At 42.2% G+C, this 21,831-nt stretch overlaps 1 protein-coding gene across 1 annotated transcript in view; it reads right to left on the bottom strand.

Moving 5' to 3' along the window:
• The window catches only part of tbx4 (T-box transcription factor 4), a 132,775-nt gene extending 121,278 nt beyond the window's left edge, over positions 1-11,497 (bottom strand). The window contains exons 1-2 of the mRNA XM_068010737.1: positions 11,342-11,497; positions 5,326-5,420 (exon numbers count right to left, since the gene is read on the bottom strand). Of these exons, the coding sequence (XP_067866838.1) occupies positions 5,326-5,420; positions 11,342-11,497 (251 nt within the window). The remainder of the gene's footprint in view (positions 1-5,325; positions 5,421-11,341) is intronic.
• Positions 11,498-21,831: the final 10,334 nt, after the last annotated feature.

The raw sequence follows: 21,831 nt of genomic DNA on the forward strand, positions 1-21,831 counted from the left end.
TATATTTAAAATGTGGAATTTTTCATTATTGTGGAGAAATTTGAAATTCCACAAATATAAAATTAGCTTTTCAGGGTCAGGGAGGGTGTTTAGCAGTTATTATGAAGTTAGTACACTGTTAAAAACCCAGTTGCAGCACATTCAACAAGGTGTAACCATTTCCAGGGTATTTACAATGAGACTAACGGTGGAAGCTCTCATCAATTCATAATTGCAATGGAGATTGCTGTTCGTAGGAATCTCTATAGTGCATACTATGGAGCAGCATAGACTCACTGACAGCAACTTCTGGATTTCTGTGTTGTTCTGCACGTATCCAAACTCCCAAAGTTGCTGTCAGTTTCAGTGGAGTAATGAAGGCAAATGCTAGCAGTTTTCTCATCATTACCGCAGCAAAATCTGGGCCAATATTTAATAAAGGGCTAGGAAAACGTATTTTTTCAGTATGACTTTAAGCAGCTCTACACTGCTCAGTTAAATGAAGCATTTTGTTAATGTTGGTGAAGCTGACACAGGTTAGCAACAAGGAAACTGCAGTTGGAAGGAAGGTCAGGTGTAACCTTTCTCAATTAAAGGGCAGTGGAGTAGTGGAGCAAGTTATCAAGGAAAGTCATTGATCTGGACATTATAAGGTACATGCATTCAAGATACAATTAGGCATGTTTCTGCTAGAGAAGGGATTGAGAGATATGATGGAAGACAATTAGTTGTGGTTGAGATCTGTGAACACAGGACAAGTTTGTTGGATCAGATGGCCTATTCCTACAGCTATTAATTCTTACATTACTATTCGATCACCTGTGGCATTGTAGTCTTCAGATGAAGCATGGTTAGAGGGAATAATTGCACCAAGGAATGCAGATTTAAGCCAGACACTATTTTAAAGTCACAAATGTTATCCTTGTTCCTGTATTTCCATTATAGGTTCCAATGTCTACATTTATAAAAGGAACTGCCTAGTTAAACACATTATGCTATAATTACACTTTCCTATCAGGAATGGCGCTTCAACACCTCCATTGAGGAGAGGGTGTAACCACAGTCTGACAAGTTTACCAACGCAGATTCCATTATAGATGTGGATCTAGGAATTTCTATTGGAAAAAGTTAACAGGAACTGCACGCAGACGTAAGATTTCTACTACCTTGTGGATCAATTTATTGTTGACATGTAGAGGGAGGAGCTTGATCTGGTCCCAAAACAGGTATGAGGTTGGTGGAGAGACCATTCCATTAACTGCCCTGTGCCATCCTGAGGCCCAAGTGAAATTCGGCTTTGGGCCTCATCTTAATATTGCCAGCCAACACCTACAGTAGTTACAGGTGTCAAGTCAGGTCTGGGAGGGGGAGGAGGTGATTCGGGGAATGCTGGAGGTGGTTGGTGGTGGGGATTGGTACTTGAACATGCCAGTAGGGAGCTTGAGACTTATTTGTTCTACTGCTTCTCCTGGGCCCACAAAAATAAAAGGTGAGCCTCCTTTTGACTGGCCTCTAGCAGTCCCGTTACAGACTGCTGGTTAGGCCACTCTGCCCATTTGTATCTGAATTGACACTTGGGATCCTACAATCACTGTAGGACCCAGATTTGCATATTTAAGGAGCTTAATGCCTGTTTCAGGCAAACATCCCGGATGCTAAAAGTCTCCCGTGCCAATATGGCACCCGATACACTTCTGGTGTGAGAGATCACGACACGAAATTCAAAGGCCTAACATCCATTATGGGGGACAATAAACACATGGCTGTAAATAGAATCTCTCCCCCATATGGGCTGATTTTCCAAATGGCAGGTGAGGCTCTGTGATAGGACCATGTATTCAGAAAATTGACCCAATGCAGCCAACAGTATCAGAAGGGAATCAGATTTAGGACATTTAAATGATAGGAGTCATAATTACATGGTCAAAAATAGAGAGACAGCTCAGACACACAGCCAAACTCTTGAAGAGTGAGACACATCAACTCAAAATGGCTGAGGCTTGTCAGTTCAATTGGTTGCTACTGTCCTTGACTCAGGAGATCCCCTAAATTTTGGTAAAAGACCATCAAAATCAAACTCACGTTTGCAATATACATGCCCAAAACATTGAAGAATACTTCTGAACAATAATTTGGAAATAGTGTCAAGTAATTAGCGTGAGTCTTTGAAACTGCATTTAAAGATTTGTGTTGCTAGGTGTCAGTTTAGACCAGTGGTAGCACTCTCACCTCTGAAGCAGAGAGTCATAGGTTTAAGCCCCATTCCAGTATTGTGAGCCCATAGTCTATCTGTTACTTAGTATGGTATTCCATCAGTACTGCACCAATTGGAGATGTAAAACATTTGGATGTGATATTAAACTGAAGTTCCATTCAAGTAAATATGAAAGATCCCACAACCCTGATCAAAGAAGCTCAGAGGTGTTCTCCCAGTGTCTTGGTCTACATTCTCGCCACAATCAACAGTACCAAAAACAGATTATCAGACCATTAAACTCATTGCTGATTTTGAGAGCTTGTTGTGCACAAATTTGTTGCCATGTATGTCTACATTTGTGTCAGGGAACTGTTTCTTTTTTTCTCCTCGGATTAAAAACAGTGAGTGGCTTTAAGACACCGATTGAAAACAGTGTGCCTTTAAGACTGAGCACAGGGTACCAGCAGCACCTGTCCCTAGGCCACAGCAAGAGAGAGAGGTCACATGGTGTAATGTTTTGATTTGATTGTGTGTAAAACTGGCAAAAACCGGTCTGAACCAGCCATTGGCACAGCATGCTTACTGAAGGAAAGAGCTGTCTATTTCTCTCAGCAGAAATTCTACAATGAGCTACAGGCCAAGTTAATTGTCTGAGGAGAAAAAAACCCTTTGAAGAGACCATTTGTACTGCTGGAGTAAAGTTTCAACTTAGAGACTGTCAGTTTTTAAAATCCGACTGGACCCATTACTACACTCCTTGTTTAAAGAACTGTTTGATGCCTACTGCAGCCGAAGTACTTTGAATGCCTATCAAGAACAGACGGTTTCATCAAATCCATGTGAAGACTTCAAGAGGCATTTGATTATTTTTACACTAGGGTACCTCATCCATCAGAACGTAACCCACAAAGGCTTACATATTTATTTATTCTTAAGAAACAGCTAATTTTTTTAAAGGATACATTTGCTGACAACACAACCACTAGGTGGTGCAGTACTGGCACAAGCGCAAATGCAGCTTCTTCCACTGAAACGTCACTGTCGGCAACATTCAGGCAGTTGCCAGGATTAAAGATGGCGCTGCTCAACTTATTACAGAAAAACAACCTCAACGCGAAAATCCCCTCAATGGCTGCCATCACCGCCTCCATTCCACCCCCAACAGTCCCCTGCTCCCTCCTGCCATTGCCCGTCTTCTCACCGCTGGCTCCTCGCTGCCTTCCTTTAAGCACTCGCTACAGCCTCGCTGTTATCAACCCCTCCCTCAGCCACCCGCTCCAGACCTCGCCACTGCTCCCCTTCCCCTTCCATCAGCTGATTGTTCCCCGTTCCTCGCTTCCTGCCCCACTACCCCCCAGCCTCCCCGCCACCCTGCTCTCCAGCCACTCGCTCCCCACTTCCCCCCACCCCACTCCTCCAACCGCTAACGCCAGGCCACGCCAATTCCCTCCTCTCGGCCACTCGCTCCCACATTCAATCATTCGCTGTGCGCCGCCTGAAGAAACAAAGCGGGCTGCGAGGGGTGACAGGGTGACGTAGGAGCAAGTGGCCGAGAGGAGGGAAGTGGCGTGGGGGTCTGGCATTAACGGCTGGAGGAGGTGGGGGTGGGGAAGTGGGGAGCCAGCGGCTGGAGAGCAGGGGGGGGGAGGTGTGAAACGAGGAATGGGGGGAACAATCAGCCAAAGGGAGTGGGAGGAAGCAGTGGCAAGGTCTGGAGTGAGTGATTGAGGGGGGGGGAAGTGGCTGCTGGGGAGGAGGGGGGTAGGGGGAGAAAGCGTTGAGGCCTGGAGCAAGTGGCCGAAGGGGGAGAGTGGCCAGTGGGGCGGGAGAGAGTAGCTGAGTTGGGGGGAGCAAGTGACGGGGATGAAGCTCCAGGCTCAAAGTGCCCCATTCAGCTGCTCGATGACGTTAGCATTACACGATGACGTTTTTCCGTGCATGTGTCAATTAGTCCTGGCAAGACGCAGGCTATGCATGCGCTGCATCTCACTGAGAGCAGGAGACAGTTGCACACGTGCACAACTTGGAGCGCTCTGTTGACATCAGCGGGCTGCTGCTTTGTCAGGAGTCACTTTGTTTTTTAAAACACTACTTTTAGAAGTTAACTGTTAGTTTTTGAATATGTGTGTGTGAATGGGAGAGTTAGGTTAAAATAAGAAGTTACAAGGTCTTTAGACATCTGAATAGTGTTTCGATTTAGTTTTAATAAATAGTTAATTTGTTGTCTAAAGATACCTGGTTTGGTCTGTTTTATTCTGTGGTTACTAGAGTGTTTAATTTGGCTGTTTTTCCAGTTGGGTGGGAAAACTTTAATAATATGCTGCAACCTGTGGAGTGATGGGACTGTATGACGGTGCATTGCTCCCGCCTCGCAACAGTGACTACACTTCAAAATATTTCTTTGACTACAAAGCATTTTGTCCTGAGGATGTGAAAATAAATGTAAGTTAATTATTTTCCATATTTATTGCTGTTAGGATGGAATTGCGATACTCTCTTTCCTTGGTATCCTGGCCCAGGCACTGTCTATGAGCAGCTTGCTTCCCAGGTCTCTGCCTAGCCTGTGTAGAGCTGTTCATTATGAGGAACAGGAGAACAGCCTTGGGACAGTTATCTTTGATTTTTCTGTCAGTGGGGAAGTGTCTGGGTTCTAAGTGCCAGTGCTCTGACATCCTAAACTGTCTGACACTAATAATATTTGTAAACGCAACAAACTTTTGCTTTTTTGAGGGTATAGAATCTTAGGATGATGCAACATAGAGGCCATTTGGCCCATCATGCCTGTGCCAGCTGTTTGAAAGAGCCATGCAATTAGTCCTACTCCGCTGCTAGTTCCCCATAGCCCTGCAATATTTTCCTCTTCAAGTATTTATCCAATTCCCTTTTGAAAGTTATTAGTGAATCTGATTCCACCACCTTCTCAGAAAGTGCATTCCGACCACAACAACTCGCTGCACAGAGCAATATTTTCTTCAGGTCACTTCTGTTTCTTTTTCCCCATTAATTTAGGCAGCTAATTTTCACACAGCAAGATTTCACCAACAGCAATGCGATAATGACCAATTTTCCAATAAAAGAACTAAATAAGATCAACAAGTATAAAACGGCACAAATTGACTCTCATTTACACTCACTCACAACAAACCTACCTGCCAGCCTTTGTGATGATCATTTCTGTACCAGCTTCATGAAATTTCTTCCAAAGTTCCTTCTCATGGAGGTAAACCTTGATATTCTCTATGCTCTGGAATCGAATGCATCTCTTTAGTACTGTAAATCTTTTTGTAATGAATAACATTATTTCATTCCTTCAATGCCAATTGGAAACAGCTTAACTTTATAGAATATTCTGTATTTGAAAGAATATTAACGTTCCAATTATAAAATCTTTTGCTGTCAATACACTAAAGAAAAAAATCAAATTAACTTCTAATCAGTAAATGACAAATATTGGATTCTCTGAGAAACTTAGATCAGCTTAATGAAAGGAAATCATAATTGAGCAGGTTTTCTAAGTTGGAATATTGACAGATCCATGAAATGACGAGTTGAACAAATGTGGAAGTGTGGTTGACATTTAAGCACAAGATGGAAACAAGGCAGGTGGATGGAGTTAAGTTACAGATCAACCATGATCTAACTGAATGGCAGAACAGGCTCCGAGGCCTGAACGGCCTCCTCCTGTTCCTTTCGGGATAGGGCAGGAATTTGAGTTGAGGTAGAAGTTCAGTCATGATCATACTGAATTGCAAAGCAGGCTCGATGGACCCCATGGCCAACTCCTGCTCCTATCTCTTATGTTTCTATGTTTTTATGTTCCTATGTTTTTTCTATGTTCCAACAGGCAGCAATGAATTTGAGTGCATATATGTGGGTGGGATCAGCAGCTACCAGATAATAAAACAAGTGGCACCCAATGCATCACTCATGAGTCATAAGTGGCTTGTTTTCCATAAACTACTGCTCATCAACACACATCCTCTTGAAAGGTATAAACAATAGAATATAATGCTTTACAGCTTTAAAAAATATAGGTTGTCTCCTGTGCTTTGGGCACAATTCCAGTTTACTTGTGCAGCAGGTACATGTATGTGGTGAGGTTGTGTGTTGTGTCATCACATGGTTGGCTTTACCATTAGTTTTTAATGTATTTTGTATCAATGTGTTATGTTTCTATGTGATATTGATGCATCATGGTTGGGAAGACCCATGGAAACCATTACCCATTACCCATGGGAACCATTACCCTCTATTCTGCAATTTTCTAAGCATATATAAACCATTTGGGATTTTAGCTCTTTGTCGAGATTCTAATCGGTTTGCAGTCAGTGAAGGATTATGTGATGCAGCGGGATTAGCAAATAGACCTTTCACCTCTGGGACTGAAGAAGTGAAAGTCAACTGTCGTAAGTGGCTGTGAAAATAAATTTGGGCCATTCTTAACCAAGTTGCGAAAGGCTTTGGGTCACAGTTCACTAAAAATTGGCATTAATTCAATGGCCTCACATAGAGAGGACAGTTATACTGGGAAATGTTGACAGCGGATGCCAAAATTTTGAGTGTTCGTTGCCCAGACCTGACATATAAATCCCAAAGAGGAGAAAATATCACCAAAAGAACGTTTGTAATTGGAATCGTTTCTGTCAGTATCGAATGATGTCCAAAGGGACCAGGCTTTTAACAGTGCTGCCAACGGTTGAAGGTGTTTACATGCTTTCCAGCAGACTCAAGAATATTTTAAGAAATTTTTTGCACTTTATTTGAAACATTTCCCTGTGGTCTCCTGATATTTTGTTAATAAAAAGTCAACTGAATGTTAAATTGGTAACTATATATATATGTATATTTTTCCTCAATGTAGCCGACACATCCCCTGCATGGCTTGTCCTGTTCGGCCTGCGGGGTCACCTCTGTCATCACCCAAGGTACCCATCTTGCCCACTCCTATTCCTCATCTGTCGATTGACATAGTGATGTTACTCTTAGCCGTGGGTCAACTTTTGTATGTCCACCAACGATACCCCACTTGAACCATTCACCACCACACTTGATTCTACAACAGTCACTGTGCACACTTGATTGCCTGACTGACATAGTGTTGGGCGTGACCCAGATATTTCTGTACCTTAAACAATGACAAGACCAAAACTATCCCATGGAGCCCATTTCAGAAGCTTTACATGTTAGCCCCTGATCCCATCCCCTTTCCTGGCAGTTTGGTCAAGTCCAGTAGAAAGGCATGCACCCTGGCTGCTTCACCCTACATTTGATAAATCATCAATACCTTTGGCACCTACACACGTCAACTAATGACAAGTTCCTCAGTCACATGCTTTCCATCGCCACTTTACTTATATCCTCCTTGCTAGCCCCTCAAACTCTACCTTCATATAAACTCCAATTCATGCAGAATTCCACCACCTGCATCCTCCTACTACTGTGAAGCACCTTGGGACTTTTTGCTATATTAACGGCACTATATAAATATTTTTAAAATGATGTGTCATTTGGGTTGTTTCTAAAATTATAAATTTGACACCTGAATCAAAGACTTCTAAAATATGACCATGTGATTTAGGGATGATATTCCAATGAGCCTTCTTCTGGCACATCCCAGAGGTGTATATGGCAAAACTACACATTCCCAGCCTACAATTATTCATTGATCATCGTCAATGGGCAGGAAATCACAGGCAGACAGAATACAATTTTGCAATTATGCCTCCTGCGAGTGTGGTCATCTCTGATCACTTCCTTGTATTGCTCTCCACCCACAACCCCCTTCCTCCTCCCAACTCTACTTCCTTCTGTGTCCATCCTTGGAAAAAAAACTCACCCAATTCACTTACAACAAAATCTCAACTGTCTAGCCTTTAGCCCTCCGTTCACCATGATATTTCTGCAGCTACTGATCTGCTCAATCATGCCCTCACCTCCATCTTTGATACCCTAGTCCCCATTAAAGCCATTACTCTCTCTTACCCTTGCCATTGCCCTTGATATGGTCTTCATCTCATCCCTTAAGTTCAATTCACTTTAGTGAATATGGCAGACAAATAGTTTAGCTATTCACCACCAGACATGATTGGATCAGGTCCTGCCCTTATTTACCAAAACTGCTCATTATTCCAGGATCATCCTGGAATACAAAGATATCCCCCTGTTTCTTTTCTCAACTGCAAACTGTCTTCTTAAACCCTCGTCTGTCTCCTCCACCCCCACCTCCAACAGCAAGTGCAAGCAGCTCATGGACTGCTTAGCCATTGAAATTGAGACCATCTGTTCGGTTGCCTCTGCTGCATTCCTGCATTTCCCTTGCTCACCAGGCCAAACTTCCTCTAAAGCTCCCCCCACCCACCGAACTTGCAGCTTACTCTAGTTTCTCCCTATCTCCCATCATGCCTCCTTTGAGCTCACCTTGACAATGAGACCCATCTCCTCCTCCCTCAACCCTATTCCCACTAAACTCTTGACCATTCAGCTTCCAACCCTGGCTTCTTTGTTCACTGCTGTTGTTAACGGTTCTCCCTCCTCAGATACAGCCCCCACTCCTTCCAAGCTGCCGTATCACCCCTCTCTTCAAAAAACCAACCCTTGATCCCTCTGTCCTTTCAAAATACCACCCAATCCCCAACCTCCCTTTCCTGTCCAAAGTCCTTGAACATATTGTCGCCTTGCAAGTCCGTGCCCATCTTTCCCAGAGCTCCATATTTGAATCGGGTTTCTGCCCCTACCACAGTACAGAAATGGCTGTTATCAAAGTCACGAATGACATCCTAAGTGACTGTGACAAAGGTAAACTTTCCCTCCTCATCCTTCTCAACCTGTCTGCAGCCTTTGACACGGTTGACCACATCATCCTCTCCAATGCCTCTCCACCATCCAGATGGTGGGACTGCACTCACCTAGTAATATTCTTATCTATCCAGTCACAGCCATAGTGCCTGTTCCTACTCCTACACTGTTACCACTGATGTCCCCCAAGGATCTACCTTGGCATCCTCCTATTGCTCATTTACATGCTTCCCCTCGGCGCCATCATCCGAAAACTGAGCATCAATTTCCATATGTATACTGATGACACCCGCCCTACCTCAACACCACCTACCTTAACCCCTCCACACTCTCCAAATTGCCAGACTGCTTGTCTGACATCCAGTACTGGATGAGCAGAAATTTCCTCCAGCTAAACTCCATTCCCTAGCCATTGACTCCATTCTTCTCCCTAGCAACTCTCTGAGGCTGAACCAGACATATTTAACCCTGAGATAAGTTTCCAATCACATATCCATGTCAGCATTAAGATCACCTACTTCCACCTACATAACTATGGCCAACTCTGTCAGCTCATCTGCTGATGAAATCCTCATCCATTTGTTACCTCTAGACTTGACTATTCCAACTCACTCGGAACTAGCCTGCCATTTACTACCCTCCATAAACCTGAGGTCATTCAAAACTTTGCTGTTCATATCCTAACACGCACAATGTCCCATTCACCCATCACCCACTGTGCTCACTGACCTACATTAGCTCCCAGTTAAGCTCTATTTTAAAATTCTCATCCTTGTTTTCAAATCCCTCCATGGCCTTGTCCCACGCTATCTCTATAGTCTCCTCCAACCCTATAACCCTTTGAGATATCTGCTCTCCTCCAATTCTGGCCTCGTGAACATCTCCAAATTGATCACTCTATCATTGGCGGCCGTGCCTTCAGCTGCCTGGGCCCCAAGCTCTGGAATTCCCTCCCTAAAGCTCTCCACCTCTCTTCCTGTCTTTTCTCTTTTAAGATGCGCCTTTGTCCAAGCTTTTGGTCATTTCCTGATGTAGAACGGTGTCAAATTTTGGTTAGTAACACTCCTGTGAAGTGCCTTGGAATGTTTTACTATGCTAAAGGTGCTATATAAATACAAGTTGTTGTTGTTGTTGTTGTGCCAGGCGCAGTTCATTAGAATCTTATCTCTGAATTTTCATATATTTAGTATTGTTTTAGGGAAGTGAAGTTTCCAATTTTTCCTTTTTAAATCCTTTTCTACCTTCTTATTTCCATATTTTCATCCTTCATTCTCAACAGCCAACAAGGCTCAGGTTACTTCTTCATGACTGTCAAACTCCCATCCTACCAGTTCTCCCATGTTGCATAGGGGTGGGTGATACTATCTGTGATGATTTACCACCCTCATTACCATAAGGCATATGGGCAAATTAACTGGGAGAGACTGGCTGAATCTGATTGGCAGGACTTTGAATCTGAGCCAAATGTGGAAGCCCATTGTTTACTATTAGAGATAATGGACCATCAGAATAGGAGAGCCACGCTATTGACCTGAAGCTAGACAACTATTCATTCATGATTAGTTTGTGTTGTGCAGCAATTCATAGAAATATTGAAGTAGTGCAGGATGTTATGGGCACTGTGATTTTATTGTTGTGAAAACATAGCATGTCTATTGAGGTGTGTACTAACCTCTTTCATCCTGATCATAAAAGATGCAGGATTTGCTTATGGGAGTAACCAATGATGTTGAACCTAAAAGAATATCTTGTGCAGTCTCAAAATTTGTAATAAGCCGCTTTAATGTAATGAGATACCCCAAGGTGCTTGCTGGTTGAGGGTTGGACTCAAGCAAGAGTAGATGGGAAATTAAGGGAAGTCACTAAAAGCATTGTTTTGAAGAAATTAAGCAAGGTAGAAGAGTTTGGGGGACAATGCGAGTGTAGGTACAAGATGGCTGAAAGCTTTGCCACAGATGGCAGTGGGAAGGGAGAACTTGATAGTCCAGAATCGGAACAACAGTGGATGTAAGAGGGACTTAAGAACAGAGAAGTTGCAGATGTGCAGAAAAGACAGGTCATAGAGCTGTTCATAGATGAGGGTGAGTGGCAGGGAGCCAAGGAAGATCTTACAAGATAGTATTCAGGTGGCTGAATGGTTCAAGAATAGGGAGAGTGGAACTTGGAAGTCCATCAAGAAAGGCATTGGAAAAGCCTGGAGGTAACAGCAATATTTCAGCAATAGATGAGGGTGAGTCAGGAGTGAAGTTAGCTGAGATTCCAGAGATGGAAGTAAACGGTCTTGATGATGGAGTGATGGTCTTGCCACTTCCAGCTACACATTGTTCTTTATGTTATTCTATGGGAAAGGGAGAGATGGTGATTTCTTACCTGGTCGGGGTCCTGTCCCTGGGGGCTGCCTGGAGACATGCTGCTTGCTCCTGGGGCTCCGTGCCCAGGAGACTGCACATTGTGCTCCTGGTGTCCGTCTACTTGAGCTGCTGGAAAGCTCTCGTCACTCTCAGTCACACTTTTTTCTTGCAGCATTTCCTAAAGAACCAGCACAGTAGAAAATACGCTCACTTAAGGACATTATTTATAATGAATACTGACTACTCCATTCAAAATGATACTCAAAGTTTCATACTCAAATTGTAATAGACAGATCTTACTGGTGTTATGAAAATGCTTTTTTAATATATTTTTTGAGGACTCGTGTTTTAGAATAATGGACATTGGTTCATTTGGGAACATTGAAAAGATTCCATGATGTGTTTTTTTTACAAGGGTGACTGAAAGGTATTGTTTGAAAACAAACCTTTACTGGATGTCACATGCCTTAAGCTCGATAAACAACAGAAACCTTGGTGACTCGGGTGAGATGTTTACAGAGAGAAGTGACATGTCAAGATTTATGAAGGTCAGGAGATTTCTGCTTTTAGGATATTATTTTGGTTCAGTTGGGGTGCGGATTGTTTTGAAAGCAGTTGGGTTTGTAGCCTGCTGAAAAACACCCAGCTCCTCTTCCTCTACCTCTTTGCAAAAACCCTGTGAATCCAGTGTGAGAGAGCTAAAATCCCAGATGCTGCATTTCTCCTGAGAAGCCACCAGATTAATTTTCAATGTTGCCTGAAAAGAATTGCTCCAGAAAAGATCCCAGTGACCTGTCTATGTGTACTCGGACACCGGACTGTATGCCATTTTTTGGGACACAGCATATCTCATCCTTTTCTTCAAGAATTAGCAAGTATTTGGCCAAAGTATTCTTTTTTGTCTTTTTTTTGTAACGGACCTCTGCAGAAAACATTTTGTATATTTTTTTAACCAGTGTGTGTGTGAGTGTGTTTGTTGGGTATTTATAAAGGGAACTTTCATATTTCAATCTGTGTGTTAATGCTTTTTTTCTTTACTGGATTAGTCTTGTTTTATAATAAACTGATAATTTTGTTGTTTATTAAAGAAACATGATTAGTGTATTTTATTCTGGGATAAAGAGCAGAGTCTATGATTGACCGTATTGGCTGCCTTCGGAGAATACTTGGCATCAGGTGGCAGGACTATATCTCCAACACAGAAGTCCTTGAAGCGGCCAACACCCCCAGCTTATACACACTACTGAGTCAGCGGCGCTTGAGATGTCTTGGCCATGTGAGCCGCATGGAAGATGGCAGGATCCCCAAAGACACATTGTACAGCGAGCTCGCCACTGGTATCAGACCCACCGGCCGTCCATGTCTCCGTTATAAAGACGTCTGCAAACGTGACATGAAATCGTGTGACATTGATCACAAGTCGTGGGAGTCAGTTGCCAGCATTCGCCAGAGCTGGCGGGCAGCCATAAAGACAGGGCTAAATTGTGGCGAGTCGAAGAGACTTAGTAGTTGGCAGGAAAAAAGACAGAGGCGCAAGGGGAGAGCCAACTGTGCAACAGCCCCAACAAACAAATTTCTCTGCAGCACCTGTGGAAGAGCCTGTCACTCCAGAATTGGCCTTTATAGCCACTCCAGGCGCTGCTTCACAAACCACTGACCACCTCCAGGCGCGTATCCATTGTCTCTCGAGATAAGGAGGCCCAAAAGAAAGAAAGAAGAATTGGTAACTGGGTAAACATTTAAATATATGTTGTGATCTGTGGAGAAGTGAAACTAGAGAAAGAAGACAATGCACTCCTCCCGCCTTGGTTGTAACACTGGTAATGTGTATGACTTGGTCAGAATTCCTCCATCTCCTTTTCCTGCTAATACTACTTTTCAATGATTGCTTCTCAAGGTTCTAAATCTTTCCGGGGTGCTGTTCCACAGGAACTAGGTGATCTGTTCTATTGCACACACAGGTGCTTATTTTGTCACGTGAGTTGAGACAGTCCGCATCAGCCCATTGTTGAGGCATCGCAGCCCAGCTTGATCCTGCTTTCACCTGACATTCACACGTGTATAATCTAAAAGCAGTCAGATAAACCATAAGAGCCCTGGACTATGTCAAACCTGCTCCACCCAGAACTCTCCCCACAACAATTGTCCATCGCTTTCTTTGAGGAGAAAGTCTCTTGTCTTTTCAAGTAGTGTGATTACTAGCTCTATAATGCTCAATATCACATCCTAACAGATATCGGTGCAGCTTCCTTTAAAGGTGATAATTGACCCCAAATTGACCCCCCCCCCCCCTCTCTGGGAGTCTGTTCCACATCCACTGCCCTAAAGGAAATAAAGCTTTTCCTAATATCTAAACTTACTTGAAGCTTGTGACTTCTTCACTCATGTAACCAAATCCTGAGCTCACTGACCAAGGAATCACTACCTAACTGCTCAGGAGTCTTTTGCCTCTCTATGTCTGTGCTCCGCACAACAATCCCATCATCTGCACCACCAGAGATCAGGTGCCAAGTCCAAACAGTTTATTTTGGAGTAGTCCATTCGGCCCTTCAAGCCTGCTCCACCATTCATTATGATCATGGTTGATCATCCAGCTCAGTAGCCTGTTCCTGCTTTCGCCCCATACCCTTTGATCCCTTTAGACCCAACAATAGTACATTTAGTTGTTTGAGCCTTTCTTCAGAATTAGTTCCCGAAAGCTCACTCCATCAGTTGGTTGCCTAAAAATTCAAATCAAGCCCAGTATGTATTGTAAATACATGCCAAAAGATCAGAAGATGAATAAATTCAAGAAAGGCCACCTGGCCTACCTTAGCGCATCTGTCCACAAGGAGTGACCTACAGTCTCATTGTCACTGTGCCACTGCCATGTTTCCTACATTACAACAGTGATTACACTCCCAAAAGAACTTTTTTAGCAGTAAAGCACTTTATGATATCCTGAGGTCATGAAAGATATTCTATCAATGCCCGTTCTTTCTTTCTTTCTTTAATTGCTGTGTACTCAAAAGATAAACTGCGGTCACATCACGAAATGCAGTATAACTGAGAGGAAACAAGAGAAATGGGCTCTCAGAGGTAGATGTGGCAGCACCAGACTTCTCACTTCCAAAACACAAATGCAGGAAGGACAATAGACTATCAGCCAACAGACCACTTGCTACAGTACACAGCATTTCACCTGGGGTTCAGTCCAAGTATTAAACCATTTGTGAGAAGGGGACAGGAATAAGAATATTGAAATAAACATATTTTATAACAAAATTACAGAAATGAATGTAGATGCCAATGTCTCCTGCAGCTTCTTCCTAACTTGCCAACAAGTACTGTGCTTATTACAGACTTGGTGCGTGTTAAAAATCTCACTGACCCTATTTTTTTTATCTTTTAAGTGAGCTGTTTCCAGTTTTTCTCACTCGGGAGGAAAAAATAACAACTTTGCTAATTTCAGTGGTTTTTGCAGCCTACTCACTAATTATAAACCCATTTCAGCGCACTTCACAGCTTTCCCAATTGCTAATGTATAAACGCACCTCTGTTCATTCCAGAGGGCTTCCAACCCTTGTCTTGCCTTTGTAACATTTTACTGCTGGCACTGGTCTCACCTTGGTAAGTAAGAAAGTTACAGGGGAATTCAATATTAAATGGAACAGGCAAGTACCATAGTAAATCACATATAGAATAAAAAGTTTAAATAGCGGTCTTCAAACTATACAATGCTTTTCTGGTGTGGAGGGTTTAAGTGTAGGATCAGGCCTACATCACAGAATCATACAGCAAAGATCAAGACCATTCAGCCCATCATGCCTGTGCCAGCTCTTTGAAAGAGCTATCCAGTTAGTCCCATTCCCTGCTCTTTCCCCAACAGCCCTGCAAAATTTTGCCATTCAAGTATTTATCCAATTCCCTTTTGAGAGTTACTATTGCATCCGATTCCACCACTCTTTCAGGCAGTGCATTCTGGACCACAACAACTTGCTGCGTATAAAAACTTTCTACTCATCTCCACCCAGCTCTTCTGACAATTATCTTAAATATGCGACCTCTAGTTACGAACCCTCCTGTCAGTGGAAACAGTTTTTCCCTAGCTACTCTATCAACATCCTTCAGAATTTTGAATATTCTTATTAAATCTCCCTTCAACCTTCTCTGCTCTAAGGAAAACAAGCCAGCTCCTCTTGGGGTGGCCTATGCCAGTGTCAATACAGCGAACAGCCAACAGAATCAAATAAATTTTTGCATGAAATACAAGTGCACCTGGATCACCTTCTATATACAGGACACATATGTTAACATTTTACAGTCTCAAAGCTCCTGTCAGTATACAGCTGCTAAAATAAATCTGGTACATCCTTAAAATCTCACCTGAACTATTGGAAATCTGGACTTGAGGTTACAACGTCCCATTTTACTGTCAGTTTAGCATCGATACAATATGGCCCCGTTGCTCCAAACCAATGTCAAACATAATGCTACTTGTTAACACACCCAGGCACCCCTCTGTTCTACCTGTAAATTCCTGATGCCTGAAAGGATCCCCCTTCCTTCTCTGATAGCTCAGCTGGTTAAACCAATGAGTGGCTGAGCCAATCAGACCAGTTCTGATCTCATCTGCTGTGGGGCTACAAAATATTCCAAAGTATTCACAGCACAGAAACAGACCATTCAGCCTAACAGCTGATGTATGTTCCGCACGCGTTTCCTCCCACCCTTATTCATCTAACCCCATCAACATATCCTTCTATTCCTTTCTTCCTCATGTGCTTATCTAGCTTCCCCTTAAATGTATTTATGCTATTCACCTCAACTATTCCCTATGGTAGCACCTTCCATGTCTAACCAGTCCTGAATTCCCTCCTGGATTTATTCATGAATATCTTATATTTATGTTCTGGTCTTGCATGCCAGTGAAAACATCTCTATACCTACCCTATCAAACCCTTTCATAATCTTGAAGACCTCTATCAAGTCACCCCTCAGTCTCCTCTTTTCTAAAGAAAAGATTCTCAGCCTGTTCAATTTTTCCTGATGGGTATAACCTCTCAGTTCTGTTATGATTCTAGTAAGTCTTGTCTGTGCCTTCTCTGGTGTCTCTATATCCTTTTTATAATATGGAGACTAAAACTGTTCAGAGTACTCCAAGTGTGGTCTTACCAAGGTTCTATACAATTTTAACATAACTTCTGTGCTTTTCAATTCTTTCAATCTAGAAAGGAACCCCAGTGCTTTGTTTGCTTTTTTATGGTTTTATTTGCCTACATGGATACTTTCAACTGGTGGTAGAGATGGTACAGTTGACCTCAGTGCTCCTGGGTTAAGAAGTGGAAAATGGACATAATACCACGCTTGCTCACTATTCCGGCAACCTCCTTTCTGGAAGCACATGCTTGTAGAGTTCAGGTGTGAACGCGAGTTTTTCTTTTACATCCATCATTAAAGGTGCATGCAGCCTCCCCTGCATTGGCAGTGTGTCCCGTAACTGTCCCAGAACCTGAATTAATTAACCTGTCTCAATAACAGCAGCTTCATATTGAGATCTATAAGGCGATTTTATATCACCGCTGAGAATTTGGAAGGAAAACTGACTTAAGCAGAACCACTGGCTATACTTCAACTGTTTATAAAATCTTTAATTGCACTGCAGCACTGGGTTTATGATGCACAATTGCAATACTAATTTTCATTAAAGTACTTCCATGTGACAGTCCAATAATGGGACAGCTGCCTTTAAGTTGTAACTGTAAAGTGTCAAAGTCCAGTCTAAACTGTTCCCCTCAACATTTCCCTTAAAATGTAACAGAATTGGATCTGTACCTTGAACATTTTTACAGTCCATGGGATTCACCAAGAAGGAGTGACTTTCATTTAAACTGCGCCTTTCACAACCTCAGGACATCCCAAAGCGCTTTACAGCCAATGAAGTACTTTTGAGGTGTAGTCACTGTTATAATGTAGGAAACATTGCAGCTAATTTGCACACAGCAAGCTCCCAAACAACAATGAAATAATGACCAGATTATGTTTTTGTGATATTGATTGAGGGCTAAATATTGGTCAGAACACTGGAGATAACTGTCCTGCTCTTCTTCGAAATAGTGCCATGGGGTCTTTTACAGCATGAGAGGATAAACAAGGCCTTGGTTTAACGTTGCATCTGAAAGATGGCACCTCTGACAGGGCAGCATTCCCTCAGTACCGCACTGAAGTGTCAGCCTCAATTATGTGCTCAAGTTTCATAGGTATAACTTGGACTCACAGCCTTCTGATTTAGAGGTGAGACTGTTACCCCTGAGCCACAGCTAGCACCCTAGTGCACAGTGTTCAACATCTGCTTTAACCACACTAGCTACCTATATTAAATATACCTTCCTCTAACATATACAAAGGGAAATTCATTGATCCCATGCTCAAAAGGAACGTGAGCTGGAGAATTGGCACTGTTTTGTTGGAGCTCTATCTCTGACCCATACTCCCTTCAAGAGCTACTCCCTGCTGGGAGTGTGGGATTGCTGAATTTACCCATAGTCTTTATCGTTTGAACCTAACTCTAAATCTTTTGACTAGCCAAATTGTATTATGGCCCAAAGTGAAGTATATGAAGTTAGGTTGCAGGTCAGCGATGATCTCTGAATAGTGGAACAGGCTGGAAGAGCTAAATGCCTGCTCCTGATTCTATGTTTCAAACCCCAACTCTCAGCATTTTTTTTGTTTCATGTTTCTCCCCGTCTCTCCTGAAGCTAACGATTCTCACTGGCGTACCAGCTGATCTCTAGTCCATTACATCTTGATAACCCTGTTTACTGCTAGAACGTTATTGTTAGTTGACTAAATAAACATGGAGGCAGTTGGGCCCAGTACTGTTTGTGTTGGTATACTGGCTAGCCATCAGGAACAGGAGTCCTGGCTTATTTTACCCTCCCTCAAAATTCAATGGTGCTGAAGCCAAATGTCACACCTCTATCCTGGCCCAGGCTAAGATCCACTAAATCAGCACAAACCTGCCATGTCCTTATTCTTTTAAATCTGACTCTATTTATTATTCATTAACTTGCCACAGTCTATCGTTAGGTATCAGTCGAGGCACAGTGATAGTACTCTGGCCTCTGAGTTAGAAGGTTGTAACCTCAAGCTCCATTCCAGAAACTTGAATGTGTAATCTAGGCTAACACTTCAGTGCAGTCCTGAGGGAATATGGCATTGTCAGGGTGCTGTTCTTCGGATGAGGTTAAACTGTAGCCCTCACTGCCCTCTCAGGTGGATATAAAAGATCCCATGACACTATTTGATGAAAAACAGAAGAGTTTGCTTGGTTTTCTGCCTATTATGTATCCCTGTTGTTATGAATGCTGGACTTTGTAGTATGGTTATGTTTCATAAACTGTGATCTTAATGCAGTATAAAATGGATTCAGAGGAGACATGTGACCTCATACCAAGTCTGCCCAAAGACAAGCCAGGGGTCTTGGTTACCATAAGAACCTACAATTTCTGTTTCTCCCTCCCTCTCCTTATATCTCTGTCTCTGCCTCTCTCTCTGTCTCGCTCTCTTTCTCTCCAACTGCCTTTCCCTCTCTGTCTCTCCCTCCCTCTCCTTCTTTCTCTGCAGGGGATTCCGGCGCCACAGCAATGCAGAGAATCACAAGGACCCAGAGATGGAGAATCGCAGGAAATCAATTATTTTACTCTTCAGTATATCCGGCAGTTTTATCCTGTTATGGGTAATCCAGGTTGAGTCTATCATTTATAGTCGAATTACAGATATTTATTATTATTCCTCCTCCACTGACCCTCTCTTTATCACAGATCACACATCAAAGATGCTGCAGCTTCTCAGTGGCGCAGTGGTTAGCACCGCAGCCTCACAGCTCCAGGGACCCGGGTTCGATTCCGGGTACTGCCTGTGTGGAGTTTGCAAGTTCTCCCTGTGTCTGCGTGGGTTTTCTCCGGGTGCTCCGGTTTCCTCCCACAAGCCAAAAGACTTGCAGGTTGATAGGTAAATTGGCCATTATAAATTGTCACTAGTATAGGTAGGTGGTAGGGAAATATAGGGACAGGTGGGGATGTTTGGTAGGAATATGGGATTAGTGTAGGGTTAGTATAAATGGGTGGTTGATGTTCGGCACAGACTCGGTGGGCCGAAGGGCCTGTTTCAGTGCTGTATCTCTAATCTAATCTAAAAAAAAAACCAGGAACCCAGATCAAAGACACTTTCGAAAGCAGGGTTGCAAGGTTGTAACACCTAAAGAACAATGGGTTTCACTCTCCCAGATTGTGAACAGGCAGCCAGGGGATCTAAAATGTTAATTTGAAATACAAATGTGAATACCTGAAAACAAAGGAAGGCCCAGGTGGTTTTGCTATGGCCAGACATATGGACTCTAAGAATTGTAAAAGGCAAATGGCCATTGACTTTTTTCTGGATAAATTCAACAGGCTTTCCTAGGTATGGAGGCAGGCTATAAGGAAGAAAGGAAGACCAGCAAGCAGTCAGTGGCAGCTTCAAAAGAAAGGGAGAGGGACAGAGAGAGAAACAGCTGCTCTCAGATCACCAAACAGCAAAAAGCTGCTACGACTCGAACCCAATTTGAAAGTTGAAGTTTGTGGAGGAGGAAAGACCAACAGGGTCACCAGAGATTACCTTATTAACAGAAGACCAATCGAATGTGCTCGAGAGTAGTGAGCGAGAGGACATTGGTTTTGAGAAGGACATGGGGAGATCCAACCCATTACAACTAGGAGCAGTTTGGGACTTTTAACTGCAAGGATACCTTTTCAATGAGAACTGTGTAATGTATAAATGTGATGTGAGGTTCTCGAGCATATTAATGAGTTAATGGGAAATATCTTTTTCTGTAATTTGGTGTATGAGCTACCTATTAAGTACTATTTAGTTAATGCCTGATTTTTAGTTTAATTTTTATTGCAAAAGTCTTAAATTATGAAATCTTGCAATGTAATTCTTTAATCAATCTGGCGAGTTCCTATCTCTTGTTTTAAAGTTAACAGTCTCTACTGATGTTGTAACACTATATCAATAAAACATATTATCTGATCATTTTACCTCATCTGTTTTTGGACCTTGCTGCAGGCAAATTCAAAAGTACACTTTAAAAGTATTTCAGTAGCTGCGAAGTACTTTGAGACATCCTGAGGATGTGAAAGGCACTATATAAATGTAAGTTCATTCCTTCTTTATGGAGACAGTTTCCTTTGGTTATTAACTTCATTGAAAAACTAGATTGGAGTAAACAGGTAAATGGCAAGGGAATTTTCTGTTATTACTGTTACTGTGAACCTTTCTGTCATCCTAACATGGGTGAAAGGAAATTAGTGCAAAAAAATGCTGGTTAAGTGTTTGTTAAAAGATCTCTTTCTTAAGAAACACATGCAGAATTGCACTGGAAGTGGGGGATCAGGGAGGACTGTAAAATAAAATTGGATCCTGAACTCACATTCAGGGTGGGTGTTAATTATATGATGGAAGGGAAGATTCTGAAGTGAAAGTTTATGCTTGAATATAGCACAATCTGATACATCAGTACCAGAGAGAATTCAGATATGCTTTTTTTTCAAAAAATACCAATTTATAAAGCAATGGAATTTTTACATGCAAATTTATATTGTAAAATTTCAATAATTACTTGAAAGAAATGTACATAGGAATGAATTGTAGGAATGAGTCATAGTAACCATAGAATGCAGTCATATCATTATCAATAAATTAATGACACCAAATGTGGTAGAATCTCAAAACATTTCAATACCATTAATTTTCAAACAGTGCATTCCAAACTGTGGCAAACATTTTCATGGTTTTGGAGCTCCATCCTTGCGCCATTAGTGATTTTGTGCTGTTCAATCGTTTTCACTGATTAACAGATATGCATGGACTCCCTGAACACACTCCTGTCATTTGTTTTCCTATAATTCAGTTTTGTTTTTATACATTCCCATGTGAATATTCATGAAAGTTTTCAATTCTGATACTTGGTTCATTTTTACTTTATACAGCTGTTATAGTCATTGAGTTTCACCGTGCAGTTTTATGAAGAATTTTGCTTCATGGTTTTGAGCCACAGGGGGGAATTTAGCTAAAAAAAATACAACATATGGACTTCTCTGGTATCAAGGATACAGTGTTATCATTGAAAATTATGCCCAATGTTTGTTGGTTTGGAGCACTGTTATATGTATCATAACTTCTTTTTCTCCCTATGTACTTATCACATCTATCATATAGAGACATATAGTTGCACCATGGAAGTTTAGAACACAGAAGGAGACCATTTGGCCCATTGTGTCAGTGCTGAGCCTTTGTTAGAGGAATTCTATGGTATAAACTTGTTAATTTTGTTAACATTCATGGGTACTTCAGATTAAGTATTACCCTGAGCTTCTGGCATTCTCTTCTTTTGAAATAAAAGCTCATGGAAAACAGCATTTACAAATTATTTTTCCATGTCCAGCATTAAAATTGTTTCTGTGTAATACACTGGGGAGAGCTTTCAAC

This window comes from Heterodontus francisci, chromosome 30 (assembly GCF_036365525.1).
Source record: "Heterodontus francisci isolate sHetFra1 chromosome 30, sHetFra1.hap1, whole genome shotgun sequence".
Lineage (NCBI taxonomy): Eukaryota > Metazoa > Chordata > Chondrichthyes > Heterodontiformes > Heterodontidae > Heterodontus > Heterodontus francisci.